The sequence below is a fragment of the Lygodium microphyllum genome, chromosome 17, assembly GCF_053477565.2.
Source record: "Lygodium microphyllum isolate KBCC chromosome 17, Lygodium_microphyllum_v1.1.10, whole genome shotgun sequence".
NCBI lineage: Eukaryota > Viridiplantae > Streptophyta > Polypodiopsida > Schizaeales > Lygodiaceae > Lygodium > Lygodium microphyllum.
In genome coordinates this window covers 26,682,866-26,702,924 of record NC_141151.1, presented here as the reverse complement: position 1 = coordinate 26,702,924, position 20,059 = coordinate 26,682,866, and the positions used below count along the sequence as shown (strand labels likewise).

Here is a 20,059-nt window from a genome sequence, read left to right as displayed (position 1 = left end):
GGTAGTAAGGATGGACCATCTCCGGAATGTTATTATTGGAATTACATACAATCAAGTACTCGTATGCTAGTTGAAACATCATTTGCCATCCTTAAAGTGTGATTTCATATATTGTTGAAGAGATGTGACATGCTTTTACAAAATGTTCCGAAGATGGTGGCAACATGCCTTGTTCTACATAATATATGCATTGTGCAAGGAGGTAGTTTTGATGATGCTGCATGGATACGTGAATCGATAGCGGAACTTGAGAGAGAAAGTAATGCACCTCGTCAAGACATGGACTATCAAAATAGTTTGAGGAATGGATTAGCAGAGGTTGCTACGCTAACAAACATAGGTACCACGCAAGCAATACAAAGAGCTCAATCAACGGAGCCAACTTGGGGGGCAAGCCATCCTGGGGGAGCATCTCGAAGAGACAACGTTGCTCGAGCCATGTTTCAAGAGAGGGAGAACACAAATGTAAGAACAATCTTTAGTTATTCTGACTCTGCGCGGAGGAAATCAATGATGAAGACAACGATTAGTAAACTTCTATAGCATCTGCATTGCAGGTGGAAAGGTGGAAAGAGGGGTGTGCTAATAAAATTTCCCTCTTTCCACCTTTCCCCAGAGAGTTGGGTAGAGCCATGTCTGATCAGTACAATGAAGGGGCTCAACTCCCCTGCTCTCTTTCTCATTACTAATTTGTGTTAGTTTTATTAGTCGATTTTTTAAAAGTTTTGTAATGCTTTTAGTTTTATTAATTGTTTTTTAAAGTTTTATTAGTCATTTTTAAAAATCTAGCATCAATGATTGTGTTTAATCATGTATTCAAATAATAATTATTATATCAATAATGATCAACATCCATAGCGTCCCTTCATCTACATGTGATTCGGGAAGTGTCCGGTGCATAGGTGGTGGCCGGTATGTAAATGATTGTGGATGGAAGATGGATGGACACCACAAAAAGTGTCCGTCACCTAGTGTGTAAGCAAGTGGCGGGCCAACCGCCCAGTGTGTAAGCAAGTGGTGGACAAGTGACTGCCCAAGTCAACTTTTCCTGTGTCCACCAACTGGCTGCAGATTGGGCAGGCAATGGCAGTGTGTAACCAGCCTTATAAACCCAAAAAGTTTATTCCCAAAAAAGTATCCTTTCTTTGGACAAGCCTATTACGACTTCCCTTTGGTGTTTGAATTATCATATTTTTGATTGGAGCTTCATCTAACATCCACGTGATCATGTAATGGAAAAATACATGTACAAGCCACCTAAAGGGAGCCAACAAGTACCATGTTTAATCACAAATATTCAGCTCCAATCATGTTAGATGGCATACTTTCTCATTTTGGTAATTCAATTGAATTAATGTAACAATGTCATGTGAGGTATGCCTTTGCAAGCCATGTCCAAGTTGCCTCACGAGACGTAAATCATGAGTATTAATCGTGTACACTTTTGTCAAATCCTTTGACTATCATTCACTATTTAAATTCATGTCAAAAACCTACTAAAGCCATATAATCCACTTCATGAACACGGTCCACCAAATGTATTATTTCCTAAAGCCCTTTGCCTTATCGTCCGTATAGTTGTGATATTGCTCTATCTTATTTATAGAGTCACAAAAGCTTAAAGCATTTGATACAATCTATAGTGTTGTAGTAAAGCAAAAAGCCAAACGAAAATAGGTTCATAGATTGTGCAATCTTTGAGAATGGTGGCCACTTGAATGGACAAATATTACAAAGTGAGGTATTGGAGAAAATGTGGGGAGAATCGTCTCCTCCCAATGGGTGATTATTGATAATACTGAATGAGATTTAAGCATATAATAGTTGACAATAAGAAAAAGAAACCACACGTGACAAGGTAAGAGGGCTGGTAATCGTTGCAAAACTTTGCACTGGCGCCTTCCTTTCTAAAGCATAGTGAGACATCGATACTTTAGTTCTTGTGTTTTAAATTGGATAGGTCTCATGTCAAAAATTTAAGAATAAGTGGCATGGGTCTTGATGTTTTGGAGGTCATTTGATGCTTGTGATGAGGAAGAAAGCTTAGATCGATTTGAAGGAGCTATGTAAAACCTAGTTCGGTAGCTTCTCACGTAGTTATGATGACCATCAAAGGAACCCTGATGGGATAATTTGATGATTTGTTTCTGCGCATCGCCCTCGAAGCTCTTCCCCCAAGTTACACTAAAATGGACATGCCACAAGGGACATAATGGTTATGGTATATGATAAAGGCCTTCGTAGATAGCCAAAATAGCTAAGGTGTAAGACAAAAGCCTTTATACCTAGCCTAACAATCTGCAAAAATTTTAACGGGTGTGGGGCTTGGGGGGCGCGTGGGGGGAGCGTTAAACAGTCGGTGGCACGCAAATGCTAATTAAACGAACGATGCCTGGTGGGAGGTGGTGCTACTGATCGCGGAGGAGAAGCCGGGACATCGGCGTCGGGGAGATCGAAGAGAGAGGCAATCATGCGATGGACGCGGGAAGGATGGTATTGAAAGCCGTCAGGCTTAGGAAGGAAGGCCTCAAATTGGTGGTAGAAGGCCTGGAGGCTCGGCACGAACGACTGAACAATGACGGTGCCGACCTGGTGCCGAAGCACAGGGTCGGGCACGCTCCAGGCTCGGTGGCGACGGCAAAGGGCTTGGAAGTCGGCCTCGAAGTCGGCGATGCGCTGGCGGAGAAGCTGGCGTGCCGCGCCTCCGCCGCCAGAGCTGAGGCCGAGGCCGTCGCGTCCGAGGCGGGAGAGGAGGGAGCCCCAGGCCTCGCGGCGGTAGAGGAGGGCGGACCGCTCGGCGCGCGCCTTGTGGTGCCTGAGCCAGGGGGCGCCCAGGAGGGCGGCCAAAGGAGTGCCCTTGCAGCGGGTGTAGATGTACCAGTGGTTGTTCATGAGGAAGAGGTGGGCCAGGCCCGGGGAGGCCTGGTCCTGGGCCAGCGGCTGGGCCTTGGCCTCGAGGTTCCGCTCCAGCGCCTGCATGAGCTGGCGGGCGGACGCCGCCACGTCGGCCGGATCAGACGTCGTAGTCGACAAGGCCTCCTCCAGCAGCGGCCTGTAGCTCTCCCCCAACAGACACTTCAGGTAGTTCACTACGTAGCTGCTCAGCTTCAGCACCCCCCCGTCCCGCCCCGCCCGCCCAACTTCCCCCCCGTCCGCCTCCACGTACGCCCCCAGCGCCCGAAACACGCTCCCCGCCGCCCCAGCCACCTCGGCCTGCAGCCCCACCAGCTGGCGCCTCGCCGCTCCTGCCAGAACCTCGGGCTGCCGCCCCCCCGTCAGCAGCTCCTGCAGGCACTCGTACATGTCCAGGAGCTTGAACAGCTTCTGCGGCTCCTCTCGGCTCCCCGCTACAGCCCTCCCGAACCTTGCCCAGTACTGGAGGGCCACCCGCAGGGCCAGCCGTCCGAAGCACTCCTCCCACTCCTGCTGGCGCCTGCAGTGCGCGGAGAAGAGCCCCGTGATGAGCTGGCGCTCGGCTCGCAGGAGCGTGCCGACGACAGCGCGGAGCTGGGAGGTCCACGTGGCGATGTGGTCTTCGAGGACCTCCCAGCCCAGCCGGTCGATGGCGGCTGGCGTGTGATGTCGGAGGTACTTGGCCTGTGCGCCGAGGGAGCGAAGGCTGGTTCGCAGGGCCTCGCGTCTGGCGCTCTCGTAGATGGACAGGCAAGCCTTGAGGCGGCCATGGGAGCAGAGCGTGGCTGCCATATCCTGCAGGATATAATAACTTGGGCGAGAAGCCGGTGGCGGTGATGCAGAAGGGGTAGCCTCGGCCCCCTCGGCGGCCATGGCCGTCTTTAGGTCCACCACCCCGCCTTCCTCTTTCAGCAGCCTGCCGAATGCCGCCTCCATGTGCTCCATCGCTTTCTCCAGCAGCTGCTTGCCCACATTCAGCTGGCTCCGATGGCTGCTCACCCTCACCTCCCCCAGAATCTCCCTCAGCGTGTACAGTGTCAGCTGATCCACCACCTTGTTCTCCCCCAGTATCTCCACCGCCTCCTGCAGGACCTGGACGGCCCGCCACGTGTTGCCCTTCAGGAACGCCACCGCACTCTCCAAGCTTCTCACCTGCTCCATGTACGCCCCCACGGCCGCATCCTCGTCGTCCATCCCGATCGGCCCCCTGTGTATCAACGGTGCCAGGTGCCTCACCTTCACCAAAGCCTCCAGTACCGCCATGGCCGGCCCTGTGGCTTGGTCTATGAACTCGTCCAGCCTCTTTGCATCTGTCGAATCTGTCCTCAGAGGCGCCATTGCCAGCTGTAGGGCAGGCATCCTGCCGTCCATGCCAGTTATCGTCGCTTCACAAGCATGTATTCTCCCCTCAAGCTCGCGGGCTTCGTGCATGGAGCTCCTTAGCTTGTCTCTGGATTGCAGAAGGGTGGTACTGACATGGATCGTGTCTGGTTTGGCATTGCCACGATGATCAGAAGGAGATATTGCTGGAACAGATGCAGTGCATTGCTGCGTTGTCCTGACATGGCGCTCATCGCCGTTGCTGCCATCGCTGACAGTGTCTACAGCACTACCGGCTATAAGATGTAGTCTAGGATCATTTGCTGAGAATGATGAGGATAAATCGAGGGGAGTGGTGCCAGATAAGTAATGGGCAGCTATGGCGGCAGCTTGATTGCTACTGCTACACGAGTCGTTGCTCCAGGAAGAGCTAATACTGATGGAGCTATCAGAATTAGAAGGCAGGGATTGGTCGAAATTTAGCGGAGAGACTGGACTCTTGCTGCGCTTCAAACGCATGCTACTGACCTTTCTCATCATATGGTGAAGCTTCCTGCTGCTTGCGCTGGCAGTGAATGCGAAGGGCGGCCGATGAGGCCGAGGACGAATCAAGTCGATAGAATGGCTGGTGTCGTTATCTTCTTCGAGCTCCATTAATACCGCATCGATTTGCCTGCTGGGTGATCAATAATTTGGACGGTGATGAAGGACTGATTATAGGAAATACTGCAAAAGCTTGATGACTGCGAGAATTAGAGGGAAAAGCGATGCAAGTAAGGAGTAATTGCTTGTTGTAAGAACACAAGCGTTCTATGTTGAAGCCCTGCAATCTCACATTGCAAGATCAGATTCATATATCTATCTCTCTCGAGTCTCAACCATCGGCGTAGCACTAGTAAAACCAACTAACAACTGCAAAAACAACCAGCCTCTCACATGTGGCCCGTGGGGTGCACCGTCTCTTCTGCGATCCGAAAGAAGGGTCTGCAGATCAGGAGGCCTCAGGCAATGCAAAGAACCCAGATGCAGGCAGTAACGGGATCAATACCCGATTAGCAACCTAATGATCGTAGGAAAACGACACAGCCGTCTAAAATTAGTGGAGGCGGGGGAGCCGGCCGGCCTTGATGCTGCTCTCTACGGCTATTTACTCGCTGGTTTTCTCAAATAAAATGAAGTGCCCCGGCTTTGCAGAATTATCCGCCTTCCTGCCGGCTACAGCTTAAGAAGTGTTCATACGCCAGTTAAATGAGATTAATGCCTTCACTACGCATTAGTGGAAATTTGCAGTGTCCCTTTCTGAAAATGAGAGCTTACGGGCCGATTTTTGTTTTTGATAGCAACCAGGTGATAGAAAACAGACGCAAATCCTTGTTTTTCGCTGGCACTTATCTTTAGCTCATAGCATTACGTGTCATAGACCCTTGTACTTATCTCATAGTGCCTTATCTTGAGGTAATGACATTACGTGTCTATACTCTCGTGTGCTTGGTCTTAAATATTTTACAAGAGTTTCGTTTATGTTGCAACGCATGTTTATTTTCGAGCATTTCGCTAGAGTTTAGTTGTTGCTCTAATGCTTGAAAATAATTGACCCACATAAAGTATATTTTAAATGATGTACAGAAGCTACAGAGCACTTGCGATCAAATGAAGCTAGCAAAATTTGAGTATATTTCTTGGATAGTACCTTGCAAAAGATAAACAAACAAACACGAAAGTTGCTCAAATTCTTCAGTGTAATAGCTTTGATATTCAAAGGTGCTATTGCCTCTATCAGCGTGAATGGAGTAGTATCTTTTCCTTTTGCCCTGAAAAGGTCCATAAGGCAAGGTCGCTCACTAGTTCCCCTTTTCTTTGCATTGATAACTGACCCACTTCTCTGCATGGTTGACAAGCGACTGCAGGATGGCACCATATGAGGACTCCCTGTCCTCGACGCAATGATGTTTGCAATCCAATTCTTCGTTGACAATAATGCTTCCATCGTCTAGGCAGATAAAGAATCAGTAATTATCAACTTGTTGGAGGTGTATGCTCAAATCTTTGCCTTGTCAGCCTCTAAATTGAACCAAGCAAAAACAGAGCTCTTTATCTTATCATGAAAAGAGCGGAGTAGTGAATTATTAAGTTGGGCTTTAAGGTGATTAAGCCTAATCAATTTCTTACATACCTAGGTGTGCACGTAGGAGTTGGAGTCTTGCTGAGCCAGAGATTCAAGTGGTTTCTTCCCAAACTCAAAGAAAAGATCAAGAGATGGTGGGGGACTCCTCTTTCCTTTGCACAAGGAAGTTAACAGTTGTTAACTCCATGTTTGTGTCCTCAACAATGTATGTTGAATCTCTTTTACCCTTCAGCCAATCTACCTGAAAGGAGATAAAGAAGATGATTCGGTCTTTTTTGTGGTCCTTTTAGGATAGAAAGAATGCAACACAATTAGGATGTGACATTATTACTACTCCTAAGGAAGTGGGAGGAGATGGGATACAAGACTCAATATGCACCAAAGCTCAAGGCCTAGTTATGGCATTGCTGAAAGAGTTAGCTGGCAATCTATCATGGATGGTGCTCATGAGAAGCTAGATATTTGGCGCTAAAATACTAGAAAATCAAGATTTTCTAATTAGAGTTTTGAAGAAAAATTTTGGAAATTGCACGTGGAGCTTTAGGAGCTCCAAGGAGGCTCCAAGCAAGGAGATTCCTCATTAAATAGGAGTATCTAGCTTTGGTTGTATGCAATTGACCTCGAGCATCCCCCAATGTGTACAAGAACCCAAAGGTGGCGAGAAAACTTCATGCTAAAGGTCTAAGAACCTAGGATGATGTTGGGATAGTGCTATAATAAGTTGGCACTCTTTGGAATAGCTTGTGGATCATTATCAGTTGAGCGATCACGAAATGCAAATGATGGCTACAATTCTTAATGAGCTCAAGCCAACATGGCCAATCTTAGTCGTCAAGCATGAGGACTTGATTCTCTAAGGTTTGGCAAGCCTAAAGGGGAAACAAGTGTGGCATTGTAAGTCAACAAAAGATTACTTGGTGGTCTCTTCGAGGATCCTCCTTGACCTTTCAAGCAAGTTGAAAAAGGAATGCCCATTGGCTAGCACCGCCATGTGGAAAAAGAGACTTAAGAGACTATGGATTGCCTCACCTTCTTTCAAGTAAAACGTGCTCAGGTGGTGCCTATGTTAAAGAAGTTGCCCCTTAGAGTAAGGCTATCTAAATGAATACCAATCATGCATCCTTGTATTTTTTTGTCGGTGTGTGATGTGCCAGGAGGCATATTTCACGGTGGATTCCGTGAGGTTTTTTGATGGATTCCATAAAATCATTTATTTGTCGGGGCTCATACACAAGGAGGATTCCTTGTGTGAGAAGTTAATGGGGACGCTTGTCCTTTTCGGGCGTCAGATTAATTTAATGTGCACATGGGTGATTCCATAGCAGGTGATTCCATAAAATACATATTAATTAATGGACGTTTACGAGTTTAGAGTGCGCACTCGAATTAAATTAAGGTTAGGACAACGTTTCGACTTATTTAATCATTTTGTAGCTGAAGACTGCTAGGTATTTACTTTTGTTGGGATTTATTTAATTATTTTCTAACAATTGTGAATGCTTCAGTTGATGTGTAGAGAAGGCGGCAGTGGCGTTGGGTAGCATCGGGCAATAACGTGAATCCAAATGCTTAGAATAATTACTATTTTTGATGGGTGCATGCCTTACCACTAAAAGGCATGGTGCCAATATTTATTTAAGCGTGCTTATTTATTAAAGCACTTGACAAAACATTTATTATCTTGTATGGGCATAGGTGCTCGATTAAGTATTTCATTATTTGATATTTGTATTTGGGCAACACAGCCTGACTTTTGGACACCCAAACACTTTACTTTATATTTGAGCAAACACAAATGTCAAAAGCAAAAGCATGCTATTTGTAAAGTGAGCTCTTTTTAAGCTTGAAGATAAATAAATCTATAAATACATGCCTTGTGAAGCGCTCACCCAAGGCATGGGGGGAGATTGCACCCAATTTGTCTCTTTTGTCTCATGTCGTGCAAATGTTCTTTTGCTTTGTACTTGAAATTATGAAGGTTTGTAGAGTTCTTTGTTCTTGGGGACCTTCTGACATTCACTACACACATATCTAGTATTCGATCTGCAACATCCGATCTGCACATCAGTGGTATCAGAGTGGAGCTGAGATCAAGAGTTTCCAATCTCTTGCCGTCTGGTGCAAATGCAAAGTGCCTAGAACGAACGGGATCTATAGGCTGTCTTGCGGTGAATTGACAACACAGGCGTGTTCCTAGCGGTGAAGAACCCCTTGCTGTATCATCTGATCACAAAGAACCACGCATAAGAGGCAGAGGACAACTCGGGAAGTCTCTTCTACAAGTCATTTTTTTTTTCAGAGAGGAGACAGAGAAAGCAATTTATATTAATGGCAATGCTAAGCTTTATGTTTAAGCTTAGAGAGCTTAAGCTCTAACTCATCACACATTAATTCGGCATGTACTCACTGATGTCAACTCCATCAAAGGCATGTCGTCATCCTACGTGGATCATTCCAACCACTTAAGCTTTTTAAAAGCTTTAAGCTATTAAGCTTAACTACCAATATTTCACATAGCAGGTGTTCATATTGTGGTACTCTCGAACCGGTTGTGAAGCTTCAGTAAGCCCCTGTTCCCACCTGTAACTTGGCTGAACGAATTTACAGCAAGTAGGCTGTCATGTGTAGTCTATGTGGAAGACTATTTTACTTGGAAGAAGACCATTTTCAATTGCTGTACTTGAGAAAAGCAAGATCGTAAAAGCAAAAGCATATTAATGAACAAAGCAAGTTTGTGGTGGTCTTATTTACACGTGACTAGAGGATGAGCGACGTATCCTCAATCAAATCCAGGATGTTGGATCATAACATGGACAATTTTATGGGCAAAGGCAATTTTTCAGAGCTGACTATGGAACATAAAGTGGATCTAATCATGATGCAGCTTCAAGAAGAGTGAAGGGAACATCAAAACTTACAAGCACAATTGGCTGCATTTCAACAATCCACTGTCGAGCAAGACAGAGCGCAACTTGAAGATGTCATTTGACGTACTATTGATGTGACGCTCGATGCACAGTCTCTTAGGAAATAGGCCAAGATAAGTAAAATAAATTTGAAATTCCTCACTTTTAATGGGTGATATGATGGTAAAATTGTTCTTGCTTTCATTAGTCTGTTTAACAACTATTTTCATGAATACCAATATGCTGAAAAAGATAAACTTAAATGCGTCATTAACCATTTAGCAGACAGAGCATCATTATGGTGGACTGTTGTCCGCAAGAGTGTTGATTGTCCCTCTACTTGGGTAGCCTTTAAAAAGAAATTTTTATAGAATTTCCTTTCACCTCAATTCCATGAGAAAGCCATCAAACAATGGGATCTCCTGTAACAAAGAGATCATGAATCCATCGCGTAATACAACGAGCGTTTCTAGAGTGCCTTACTTCAACTTTGAATGCTTGAAGATGTTCTTGAGACGACCCACAAACATAAGTACATGTCCGGTTTGCTTGGTCACTTCTATTATACAGAAGTGAATATGTTCAAGCCAAAGACTTTGGAGGATGCAATTTCTTTAGCGCATGATACAGAGGATAAAATTCATGGATGAGAAAAGAAATCACAACAATTTTCGGTTAATGGTAACTTTGGTACAAAGCAATTCAATTCTAATTTCTGAAAATTCAATCAAAATTACTTTATTCATTCTTCTTTCCATAACCCTCAACTCAACCTCCTGCTTTACCATCAACTGCTAAGTCAAACCCTAAGCCTTCCCTCCAGCCAAATCCCAATATACCCAAACTTCCAGTCCTTACCAACAATATCTCCAAAGCAAAGCTTATGATTTGCTATAAGTGTCATTAGCCTGGACACTTAGCAACGAACTGTCAGTCCAAGAAGCAAGTTGTTAAAACCAATTACTTGTGAGCAACTGATGACGAGAACCATGAAGATATGCAAGACTTCACTGAAGATGATGACAATATTAGTGATGCTTCAGATGCTTTAGCAGGTATGCCAAATCTTCATTCGTTATTAACAATGAAATGTTTTGTGCATGGTCAAGAAAAGATTGTTTTGCATGATGATGGAAGCACATATGATTTTATTTCCGCTGTAACGTGCCCGCTCCTCAAATTGCGAGACACGTTTTAGTAGCCCATTGAGAGATCAATCTAGAAGACGCTGCCCGGTACTCCCAAGGAATGACATGGGGTTTGCCAACTAGGGTCTCTCGAGTTTGCCTCGCAATGGAACTTATCCGGCCGTTCCCACTAGGATGGACCTGAAGTCCGAGTTCCTAGTAGTAGAGTCTTCCTAACAGCCTTCTAGCGTCGGTCGACAGCCGCTCCACTTTGCGTAGATACAACTGGACCCAAGTAGACTCATACCGCACTTGGTTCAAAGAGAATGGGAAATGAGAGGGATACATCGCTCGACCTCTCTGCCCGTAGGGCATAGTCCCATTCCGGTCCCCTAAAATGGTATAAATCAGGATTCTAACCAACATTGTCTAAGGTCATCGTCCGACTTTTCCTAACATTTCTCATTAACATTTCCTTTGAGGAAAGCTCTCAGCTAACTGAGACCACCCTTCCGTAGGATAGACCCACTGGTCACATCCACCACGCTTCCCTTGGGGGTGGTTTTAGTTATCTAATTACCTACCACATTATGTTCGACACATAAAAGCAGCTTCCTTAATTAACCCATTAATCACAGGTTCCTTTACGTAATTTAGGGCACATACACGAAGACAAGATAACAAGATCAAACACTTCCTTAACTTATCTTCAGATTAATGTTTGTCTCCTGCCCATACAGGAGAATTAAGTGCCCCTTTCTGCCTCCGCAGAAAAATCCTTCCATCTCCCGGCAATAAAAACCCGAAGGTTTATCCTACCAAGATTTTGCCTTGTAACTAGTATCAAGGCCTTAAGATCCCATCTCGAGTCACGTAGAACTCTTGTGTAGGTTCGGAGGCATTGGGGTTTACGGCCAGAGCCCCCCTGGCACCCAAGCATCCTCCTATGCCAAGTAATTTCCACGAAGAGACCTCTTGCGACGGGTTCGGTCCACATTCCTAGCGGGGATTCATAACCCCCTTGGTTAGGGTTTGGCAGTTCGCGGGGGTAGCTAGCGCTATCCTTCCTTAATTATCCCTTTAGGAAATCATCCACAACTAAAGCAACCACCCTAATAACATTTTCTAGGAAAAACATCCCTTTTGTTCCCATGGAAATTTATCCTTACAGTTCTCGCCATGAAAATATAATCACTTGGATATTCATTCAAAACCACAGCCATTCCTTATCCTTCAGGGAATCAACCAAAGCTAAAACAACTAGCCTAACATCATTTACTTAGAAAAAATGTCATTTTCCATATCAGCAATAACTTGCTCAATCCATCCTTTTTCCACAACTTACTCCCTCACATAAACTTATAACATTGCTTCCAAAATAAACCAGGCATCCCAAAGGCAGAAACCAAGCAATTGAGGTAACAACCACTGTACTCTTCCCAAGATACATTTTATTCTCTTTACTTACATCTAGAACATTACTTCAAGCATCCAAAGGCTATCATCCAAGTATTGGAACCAACAGTCATTGTATTCCTTTTGAGAATACAGCTTACTCCTCCTTGAGATGCACCATAAGAGTCTATGATGAGTGAACACTCTTGTTTACTCTCCCCCTTGGGAACTTTCCTCCCTTGGTAGGTATTTGGGTTAGATTTCTCTAGGACTTAGAGGTTTTGTCTCCGCTCAACTTGTCAATGCAAGACAAGTTTATATTTTTCCCAGAATACATCATAGCTACCCACACGATAATTCAATTGTCCTTGTTCTGGATTGGAAGTAGTGCCTCCTCTCATGGTCTAGGGTCTTGACAAGTTTATTTACCTATGCACCTCACAAGGTGAAGCCTAGTTAGATTGAGTACCTTGGTATTCCATACTTAGCAACCTTTAACATACGCTAGCTAGGAGGTAGATTTATTTCATGGCTTGGCTCCCTAGGTATGGTTTTCAATGATGCATGGCAGTTTCTCTAAGCTTCTTGTTACGAATTGCAACAGTTCCCATCAATGTTTATTCCTTTGTTGCAAGAAGAGACATCACTCTAGTTTTTAGAATCAACGAGGACATTAGGTCCCAATACCTTTCTCTACAAGATTATTGGTGTTTAACTTAACACAATTTAAGATTAAACTATATGCAATGTGAGGTAATGAAACCTTCCCTTCATTTTAATTTTATATAAATGTTATGATTCCATCATATCTCCTTTGAATGCAAGACATCCACAATACTTCCATGATTACCTCGTGAGTAAAACCTATTATTTTATGTGTGCGAAAAACCATGCAAAATCCATTATAATTTTATAAAAGAACCTAGTTTAGTGCCATGGGACTCGGGTGTTAATTCCCGCTTGAGCTTCTGTCGGCCCTCGTAGCTCCTGCATCTCTCATGACTCTCAAGATTCTTCTCTTCATCTCCTTCTCTCTCTCTCTCTTCTTCTTCTTCTTCTTCTCCTTCTCTCTCTTCTCTCCCTCTTCTCCCTCTTCTCTCTTCTTCTTCTTCTCCTTCTTCTTCTTCTTCTTCTTCTCTTCTCCTTCTCTCTCTTCTCTCTCTCTCTCTCTCTCTCTCTCTTCTTCTCCTTCTCTCTTCTCTCCCTCTTCTCCCTCTTCTCTCTCTTCTCTCTTCTTCTTCTTCTTCTTCTTCTCCTTCTCTCTCTTCTCTCCCTCTTCTCTCTCTCTCTCTCTCTCTCTCTCTCTCTCTCTCTCTCTCTCTCTCTCTCTCTCTCTCTCTCTCTCTCTCTCTCTTCTCCTCCTCCTCCTCCTCCTCCTCCTCCTCCTTATTCTCTCTCTCCCTTCCTCTTCTTCTTCTTCTTCTTCTTCTTCTTCTTCTTCTTCTTCTTCTTCTTCTTCTTCTTCTTCTTCTTCTTCTTCTTCTTCTTCTTCACGGCCAGGGGGGAGGGGGGGGGGAGGGGGGAAGCGTGCTGTCATCGGAGGGGGGGAGGGTGCGACGCAGGTAGGGGGACGCTGTACCGTTGAGGGAGGGGAGAGCTATGCTTTATAGGAGGGGGAGGAGGGTGGCATGGCTGCCACCCCTCCCACTTGGGGGGTTGCATGCCCCCCATTTACTGCACTTCACTCCCTCTCTCTCTCTCCCCCCGACGTATTGTCGGTGAGGAGAGGGAGAGGGATAAAAAAATTTGAATTAAAGTTAATAAAATTTAAAGGGGGGTTGGTTCGCATGGGGAAGGCACGGGGGCACATGGGGGATGTTACATCTGCAAAGTCGGTAAAATAATTGAATTTATCGACTATGCCAACTCATTATCACATAAAGGTTGCATTCTTAGGCATTAGATACAATGCTACACAAGAAGTGTATGATTTAGATATTAAAATCAATGATTATGTTGAGTGCATAAAATTCTTGGTTGTGCCTTTGCAAGCTAGTGATATTATTTTAGGAATGCCTTGGCGACACAAATATAACCCTGATATAGATTATTCCACACATTCTATGAAAATTCCTTTTAACAGAAACCAAATCATATTACATGGATTGCACACCTTTGATAATTTTCCATTGCTTAGTCACACACAGGCTAAATGTTTATTGAGAAAAGGTAAAAAATCATATTTACTATGGGTGAATGAAATTGAAGCTAAGGAAAATAAGATATATCCTAGGCATACACAATTTCTTTCACAAATTAAAGATTGTTTTGCTACTAATTTACCACCTACACGTCTCGAAGACCATAAAATAGATTTAATCCCAGGTTCTCAACCACCATGTAAAGCACCTTATAGACACAATTGGATTGAACAAAAAGAAATCCAAACAAAAGTTGAGAAACTGTTGAGAATCGAGGACTCATTAGGCCCAATAGTTCTTCTTTTGGTGCACCTGCCCTATTAGTTAAGAAGAAAAATAATACCTATAGGATGTGCATTGACTATCGTGCCCTAAACAAAATCACTGTTAAGAATAGATATCCGATCCCTAGGGTAGATGACCTCATGGATAAACTACAAGGGGCCACTATTTTTAGCAAGATAGATCTCAAGTTTGGATATCATCAAGTACGTATGGATACACCTAACATTTTAAAGACTGCATTTAGAACTTAGTTTAGTCATTATGAATTTCTTGTTATGCCTTTCGGTTTGACCAATGCACCAGCTACATTTAGTTGTATGATGAATCGAAAAATTTTAAAGTATCAAAATTGTGTGATTGTTTTCTTTGATGATATTTTGGTTTTCAATAAGGATGAGAATGAGCATTGTGAACATCTATCTTTAGTTTTCAAATTGTTGAAAGAGAATCAATTGTATGCTAACCCTAATAAGAGCGAAATTTTCCAAACTCAGATTGAATACTCAGGCCACATTGTTTCTTTTGATGGTATTTACGTTTATCCTAACAAGATAGAGGCAATTTTGAATTGGCCAATCCCTAAAATGTGTACGAGTTATGTTCTTTCTTAGGCCTTGCCAAGTTTTATAGAAAATTTGTGAGAAATTTTTCATTGCTTGCATTGCCTTTGACAAAATTGTTAAAGAAAGGTGTTGTGTATCGTTGGTCTGACAACTAGCAAAAGCCTTTTGATTTTTTGAAACATGCTTTAACACATGCACCTGTCTTTCAATTACATGATTTTAGTCGACCATTTTTCATAGTAGTCTTCTAGCGGATTAGGAATAGGAGATGTCCTTATGCAAGATTCACATCCCATAGCCTATTCTAGTTGCAAACTTAAACCTTTTGAGTTGAAGTATTCCACCTACGATAAATAATTGTTAGCTGTAGTTCAAGCCTTACGTTAATGGAAACAATATCTGATGGGATCCAAATTTATGATTAAAACTGACAAGCAAAGTATCAAACATCTCCTTAGTCAACCACAAATTTCTGACCGCCATATTAAATGGGTTGCTTTCATTCAAAGTTTTCATCCACTTATTCGATATCAACCAGGAAGAGAAAATGTTGTTGCCGATAAATAATTGTTAGCTGTAGTTCAAGCCTTACGTCAATGGAAACACTATCTGATGGGATCCGAATTTATGATTAAAACTGACCAGCAAAGTATCAAACATCTCCTTAGTCAACCACAAATTTCTGACCGCCATATTAAATGGGTTGCTTTCATTCAAAGTTTTCATCCACTTATTCAATATCAACTAGGAAGAGAAAATGTTGTTGTCGATGCATTGATTAGGAGACCAAGTATCCATAATATTTCCATTCTATCCTTTGATTCCCTTACTCCTATGAAGGATATGTTAGAATATCAAGCTCTCGTTACTCTTCAGTCAGTCTATCTTTATGTGTGTGACAGAAATTAGCTGGATACAGCTGTACACGTGTGTGACATTCAATAAGTCGGTGTAGTCAGTGACTTAACCACAGCTAGTCTTGGTTAGTTATACCTATGTGTGTAAGTCTCTTTTCAATTATAATGATGGAAGAATAATGGAAGAAGAACAACAATGAGCTGAGGCTCATCTTCCGCTCCACTTTGTCTCTCTCCCTCTCTTCCAATATGGTATCATAGCTTGAACGTCTGAAGCCTGAAGGCCTGGCAGTGGCCATTTGACATCAAGCCATCATATATGAAGAAAACATCATCAAAGGAGATTGTACCTACAACCCGTTTTTTTTGCAAAAGCTATATCTTGCTACAAAAATGGTTTTTCGAGAAGCAGCTCGCCATTTTGACCGTTTTGATGTGGTCTACAACTTTGTAGAAGAAAGTTTTTTCAAATTCCTCACAGAATTTGAGATATTCACCACAGACTTGTGTAGACTGGTTGTTTACTGCAGTAAACAATAGGTGATTCCAGAGCACTGGTGGCTTTCATCCTAACAATGTATATGCCCTTATTATCATGCATTTGAGCATGATCTTGGAGTGTCAAATGCTCAGTTTTGGAGCTTATTTGCAGGCTGGAAACAGTGAACTGGTTGCTGTCTTGCATTTGGAAATAATATACCTACAGGGTTGAAGCATATGTGATGCTTATTTGCTAGTGACAAATGCTTGGATCATCCCACTTGAGTGGTAGATACTTTTTGGGATATTATGAGTGCTGAAAGTCCAAAGTTTGGACTGATTTGTTATTGGTTATACTAGGTTATTGTCTGTAGGAAGGATACCTATCATCTTCACTTGACATACATGCAATATATTCTGACCGATTGGACATGTATCAACTCCTGCATATTGTGGAAATTGAATGAGATGTTTTGGGGCTGTTTTGAGGTGTGAATGCTCTTGTTTTAATAGAGAAAATACTACTAGTTATAGTAGTGGGCTAGCTGTATTTGGTATTGCTACTTGCATACAGTACAAACATTGATACTTGTATGGACATAGTTTGTTACTGGGATGTTTTGCCACTACCATAGAATGTTTTGAACTGATTTGAGCTTGGTTTATGCTCAATTGATTGTGTTTTTTCATTGTTGGAATACAGTTTACAGCAAGTAGGTTGTTGAGATATCGAGCTCCACTCGTGATATGCCAGGGTGACCGTTGTGCATTTATGTCATCGACTTGTCAGTTGTAGATGCGGTTGGTACACCGCCCATGAATAATAGCTAGATGACAGCTACCCTTATCTACTCTAGTTCGTGGCTCAGTTAGTATGCCACCTTAGTTAGTTGTCTTTGGTTTGAGACCCATATATAGGGTTCTTCTATTTCTTTGTATGTGACTTCTTTTTGGCTTACACAACTAAGAAGAGGAAAACTGTTTTCAGCCTCCACCTTTGTGTGTATTCCCCCATTGTGCAATTAAGAAAGCTACAAGTGAGACTCCTTCCTTCTCTCCCACAATCTTGACATGGTATCAGAGCCTTATTCGTAGTAAGGAGCTTAAGAAAGCAAGCCAAGCTCGCAGTGTTCTGGTAAGAGGAGCAGTGTTGCTTTCATTTTCTGTTTTGGGAGCAGATCTCTGCAGATAGCACAGCCGAAAATTGCAAGAGTGCATTGTCTCAGGTTGAGACGCCCTTCGCGGTGAAGCAAGAGGGCAGTATATGCTGCGGAAGGAAGCTTTAGCCTTTGACGACCCTGTTTTTTTGATTTGAGGCCATTTCGGGGCCTGTTTTGGAGGCGGAAGTTTTCTGCACGCACTCAGGAAAAGACCCAGTTTTATGCTGTGCGACCACTGTTCTACAGGTCGGTGAAAAATTACTGTAGAAATTGCATCGTATGCCTGTGCGCAGAGACATTGGGAGTTACAGAATCATCCTTGTTGCCTGTTGATACAAAATCGTCACTAGGAAGTGACTGTGTGGTCAAATACCACTTTCGTCAGTTTTGTATATTAGCCCTTGTGAGGCTGAAGCTTTGTTCTTTGCAGTGACATAATTTTTTGCAGTGTTCTGTAATGGCGTCTGATTCTCTCTCACAGATTGTCACTGAAAAGCTTGACAAGAACAACTTCCAAGCATGGAAGTTTAGAATGACAAATTTCCTTATGGGAAAAGGATATTGGGAATTTGTTGCAGGAAATGAAGAAGAACCAGTTCTTCCTGATGTTCCCAATCAACAGCAAATGCAGGCATTTAAAGCATGGCATGAGAGAGCCAGGAAAGTTATGTATTGGCTGTCTATCAGCATTTCAGACTCTATGATTGTGCATATTCAGGATACAAGTACGCCAAAGGAGGCATGGGATACTTTGTCAAAAATGTATAGCACAAATACGCAAGCCAGGAAAATGCAACTCAAGCAAGAGTTGCATAATGTGCAAAGAGAAAATATGAGCATCAATGACTACCACATGAAGGTGAAGAAGATTGCAGATGCACTTGCTTCAATTGGGTCACCAGTGGAAGATGATGATTTAGTTTCTGTGACCTTGAATGGTCTAGGAAAGGATTATGCACAGTTCCGAACATCCATTTCCGTCCGTGAAAGATTTCCTGATTTTGAGGAGTTGATTGCTCTTCTAATTTCTGAGGAGCAGAGAAATGGTGGTGCATCTTCTTCAGGAGGAACTTCAAAAGAAGCTGTCTTCTACTCAAATGCTGGAAGAGGTAGAGGCAGAGGTAGAGGAGGCCGATTTGGAGGCCATGGTAGAAATCAGAATATGCAGCAAACTCAAGAAAACCAGTCCTATGGAGGAGGACGTGGTAACTCTAGAGGCAGGGGGAGCCAAAGAGGTCGTGGTGGATGGCAAAGAGGCCAAAATGCAAATAGCAATGTTGAATGCTACTACTGTGGTAAAATGGGTCATATGGCTAAAGACTGCTATAAAAAGCAGAATGACATCATGAATGGAAAACTGCAACAAGGGAATTATGCATCTTCTAGTAGACAGGGTGATGACAGAAATGAGCATTTGTTTATGGTGCAGCACATGAACAATTCTGTGACAAGTGCAGAAGAAAGCAATGATGTATGGTATGTTGACTCAGGTGCATCAAACCACATGACAGGTCATGCAGAATGGATGGAGGATGCAAGGAAAATGGAAAAACCAGGATTTGTGGAGACTGGCGATGATACTGCACATCCTATTGTGCAGATTGGAAAAATTTCCTTGTCTATGCAGGATGGGAAAAAGAAATACCTGTCCGATGTATTTCATGTCCCAAATATCACCAAGAATCTGGTTTCTGTTGGTCAAATGGTTGAGCAGGGCTTGCAGGTCAGATTTAATCCTCATGGATGCTTTGTTGAGGATATGAAAAATAAAGATTGCTTGATAGCAAAAGGAAAGAAGAAGGGCAGAATGTTTACATTGGATGCAGACATGTCTGAATTGAGTGCAGCAATGTTTGCACATGGGACCGGTGTAGTTGCAGATATTGATATCTGGCATAAACGCATTGGTCATGTTAATGTACATCGACTTAAATCAATGCAGGCTCAAAATATTGTTGCAGGATTGCCTAGATTCAAGGTTGCAGAAATGCATAAGGTATGTGAAGCCTGTCAGTTTGGAAAACAGGCAAAGAAACCATTTCCTAGACATGTTCAAGAGAGTAAGAAGCCATTGGAATTAATCCACTCTGATGTGTGGACTACTAAAGCTGCATCTCTTGGAGGCTGTCATTATTTTGTCACTTTTATTGATGACTATAGCAGAAAAGTTTGGGTGTATTTTATGAAAAAGAAAAGTGAAGTTTTTGGGCATTTCAAAACTCTTAAAGCTATGGTTGAAAAAGAAACAGGCCTGCAAATAAAATGCCTAAGGTCAGATGGAGGGGGAGAGTACCTCTCAAATGAGTTTGCAAGGTTCCTGCAGGAGCATGGCATAAAGTAGCAATATTCATGCAGTCATACCCCACAACAAAATGGAATTGCAGAAAGAAAAAACAGGCATATTGGAGAGGTATCTCATGCCACGCTCAACGAAAAAGACTTGCCAAATTTTTATTGGGCTGAGGCAGTTGCTACAGCAGTCTACATAATGAACAGGACTCCCACTGCAGCAATACATGGCATGACTCCAGAGGAGAGGTATACTAGTAGGAAACCAGATATTTCTCATTTGAAAATTTTTGGCTGCATTGCCTATGTTCATGTGCCAGATGAGTTGAGATCCAAGTTGGATCCAAAAGCTGAGAAGTGCATCTTTATTGGTTATTCTCTGCAGTAAAAAGGGTATAGATGCTATAACCCTTCTACTCGTAAGTTTACAGTGAGCAGAGATGTTGTTTTTGATGAGATGAGTAGCTGGTATAAACCAGTAAATGTGATTGATAATGT

The 20,059-nt window shown here is 43.0% G+C and overlaps 1 protein-coding gene across 1 annotated transcript; it reads right to left on the bottom strand.

Moving 5' to 3' along the window:
• Positions 1-1,223: 1,223 nt before the first annotated feature.
• LOC148021717 (exocyst complex component EXO70I-like) lies at positions 1,224-5,561 on the bottom strand. Its single transcript, XM_087697235.1, has one exon. It carries the CDS (start codon positions 4,885-4,887, stop codon positions 2,374-2,376), a length of 2,514 nt encoding a protein of 837 aa, XP_087553361.1. The 5' UTR covers positions 4,888-5,561; the 3' UTR covers positions 1,224-2,373.
• Between the last annotated feature and the right edge of the window lie 14,498 nt (positions 5,562-20,059).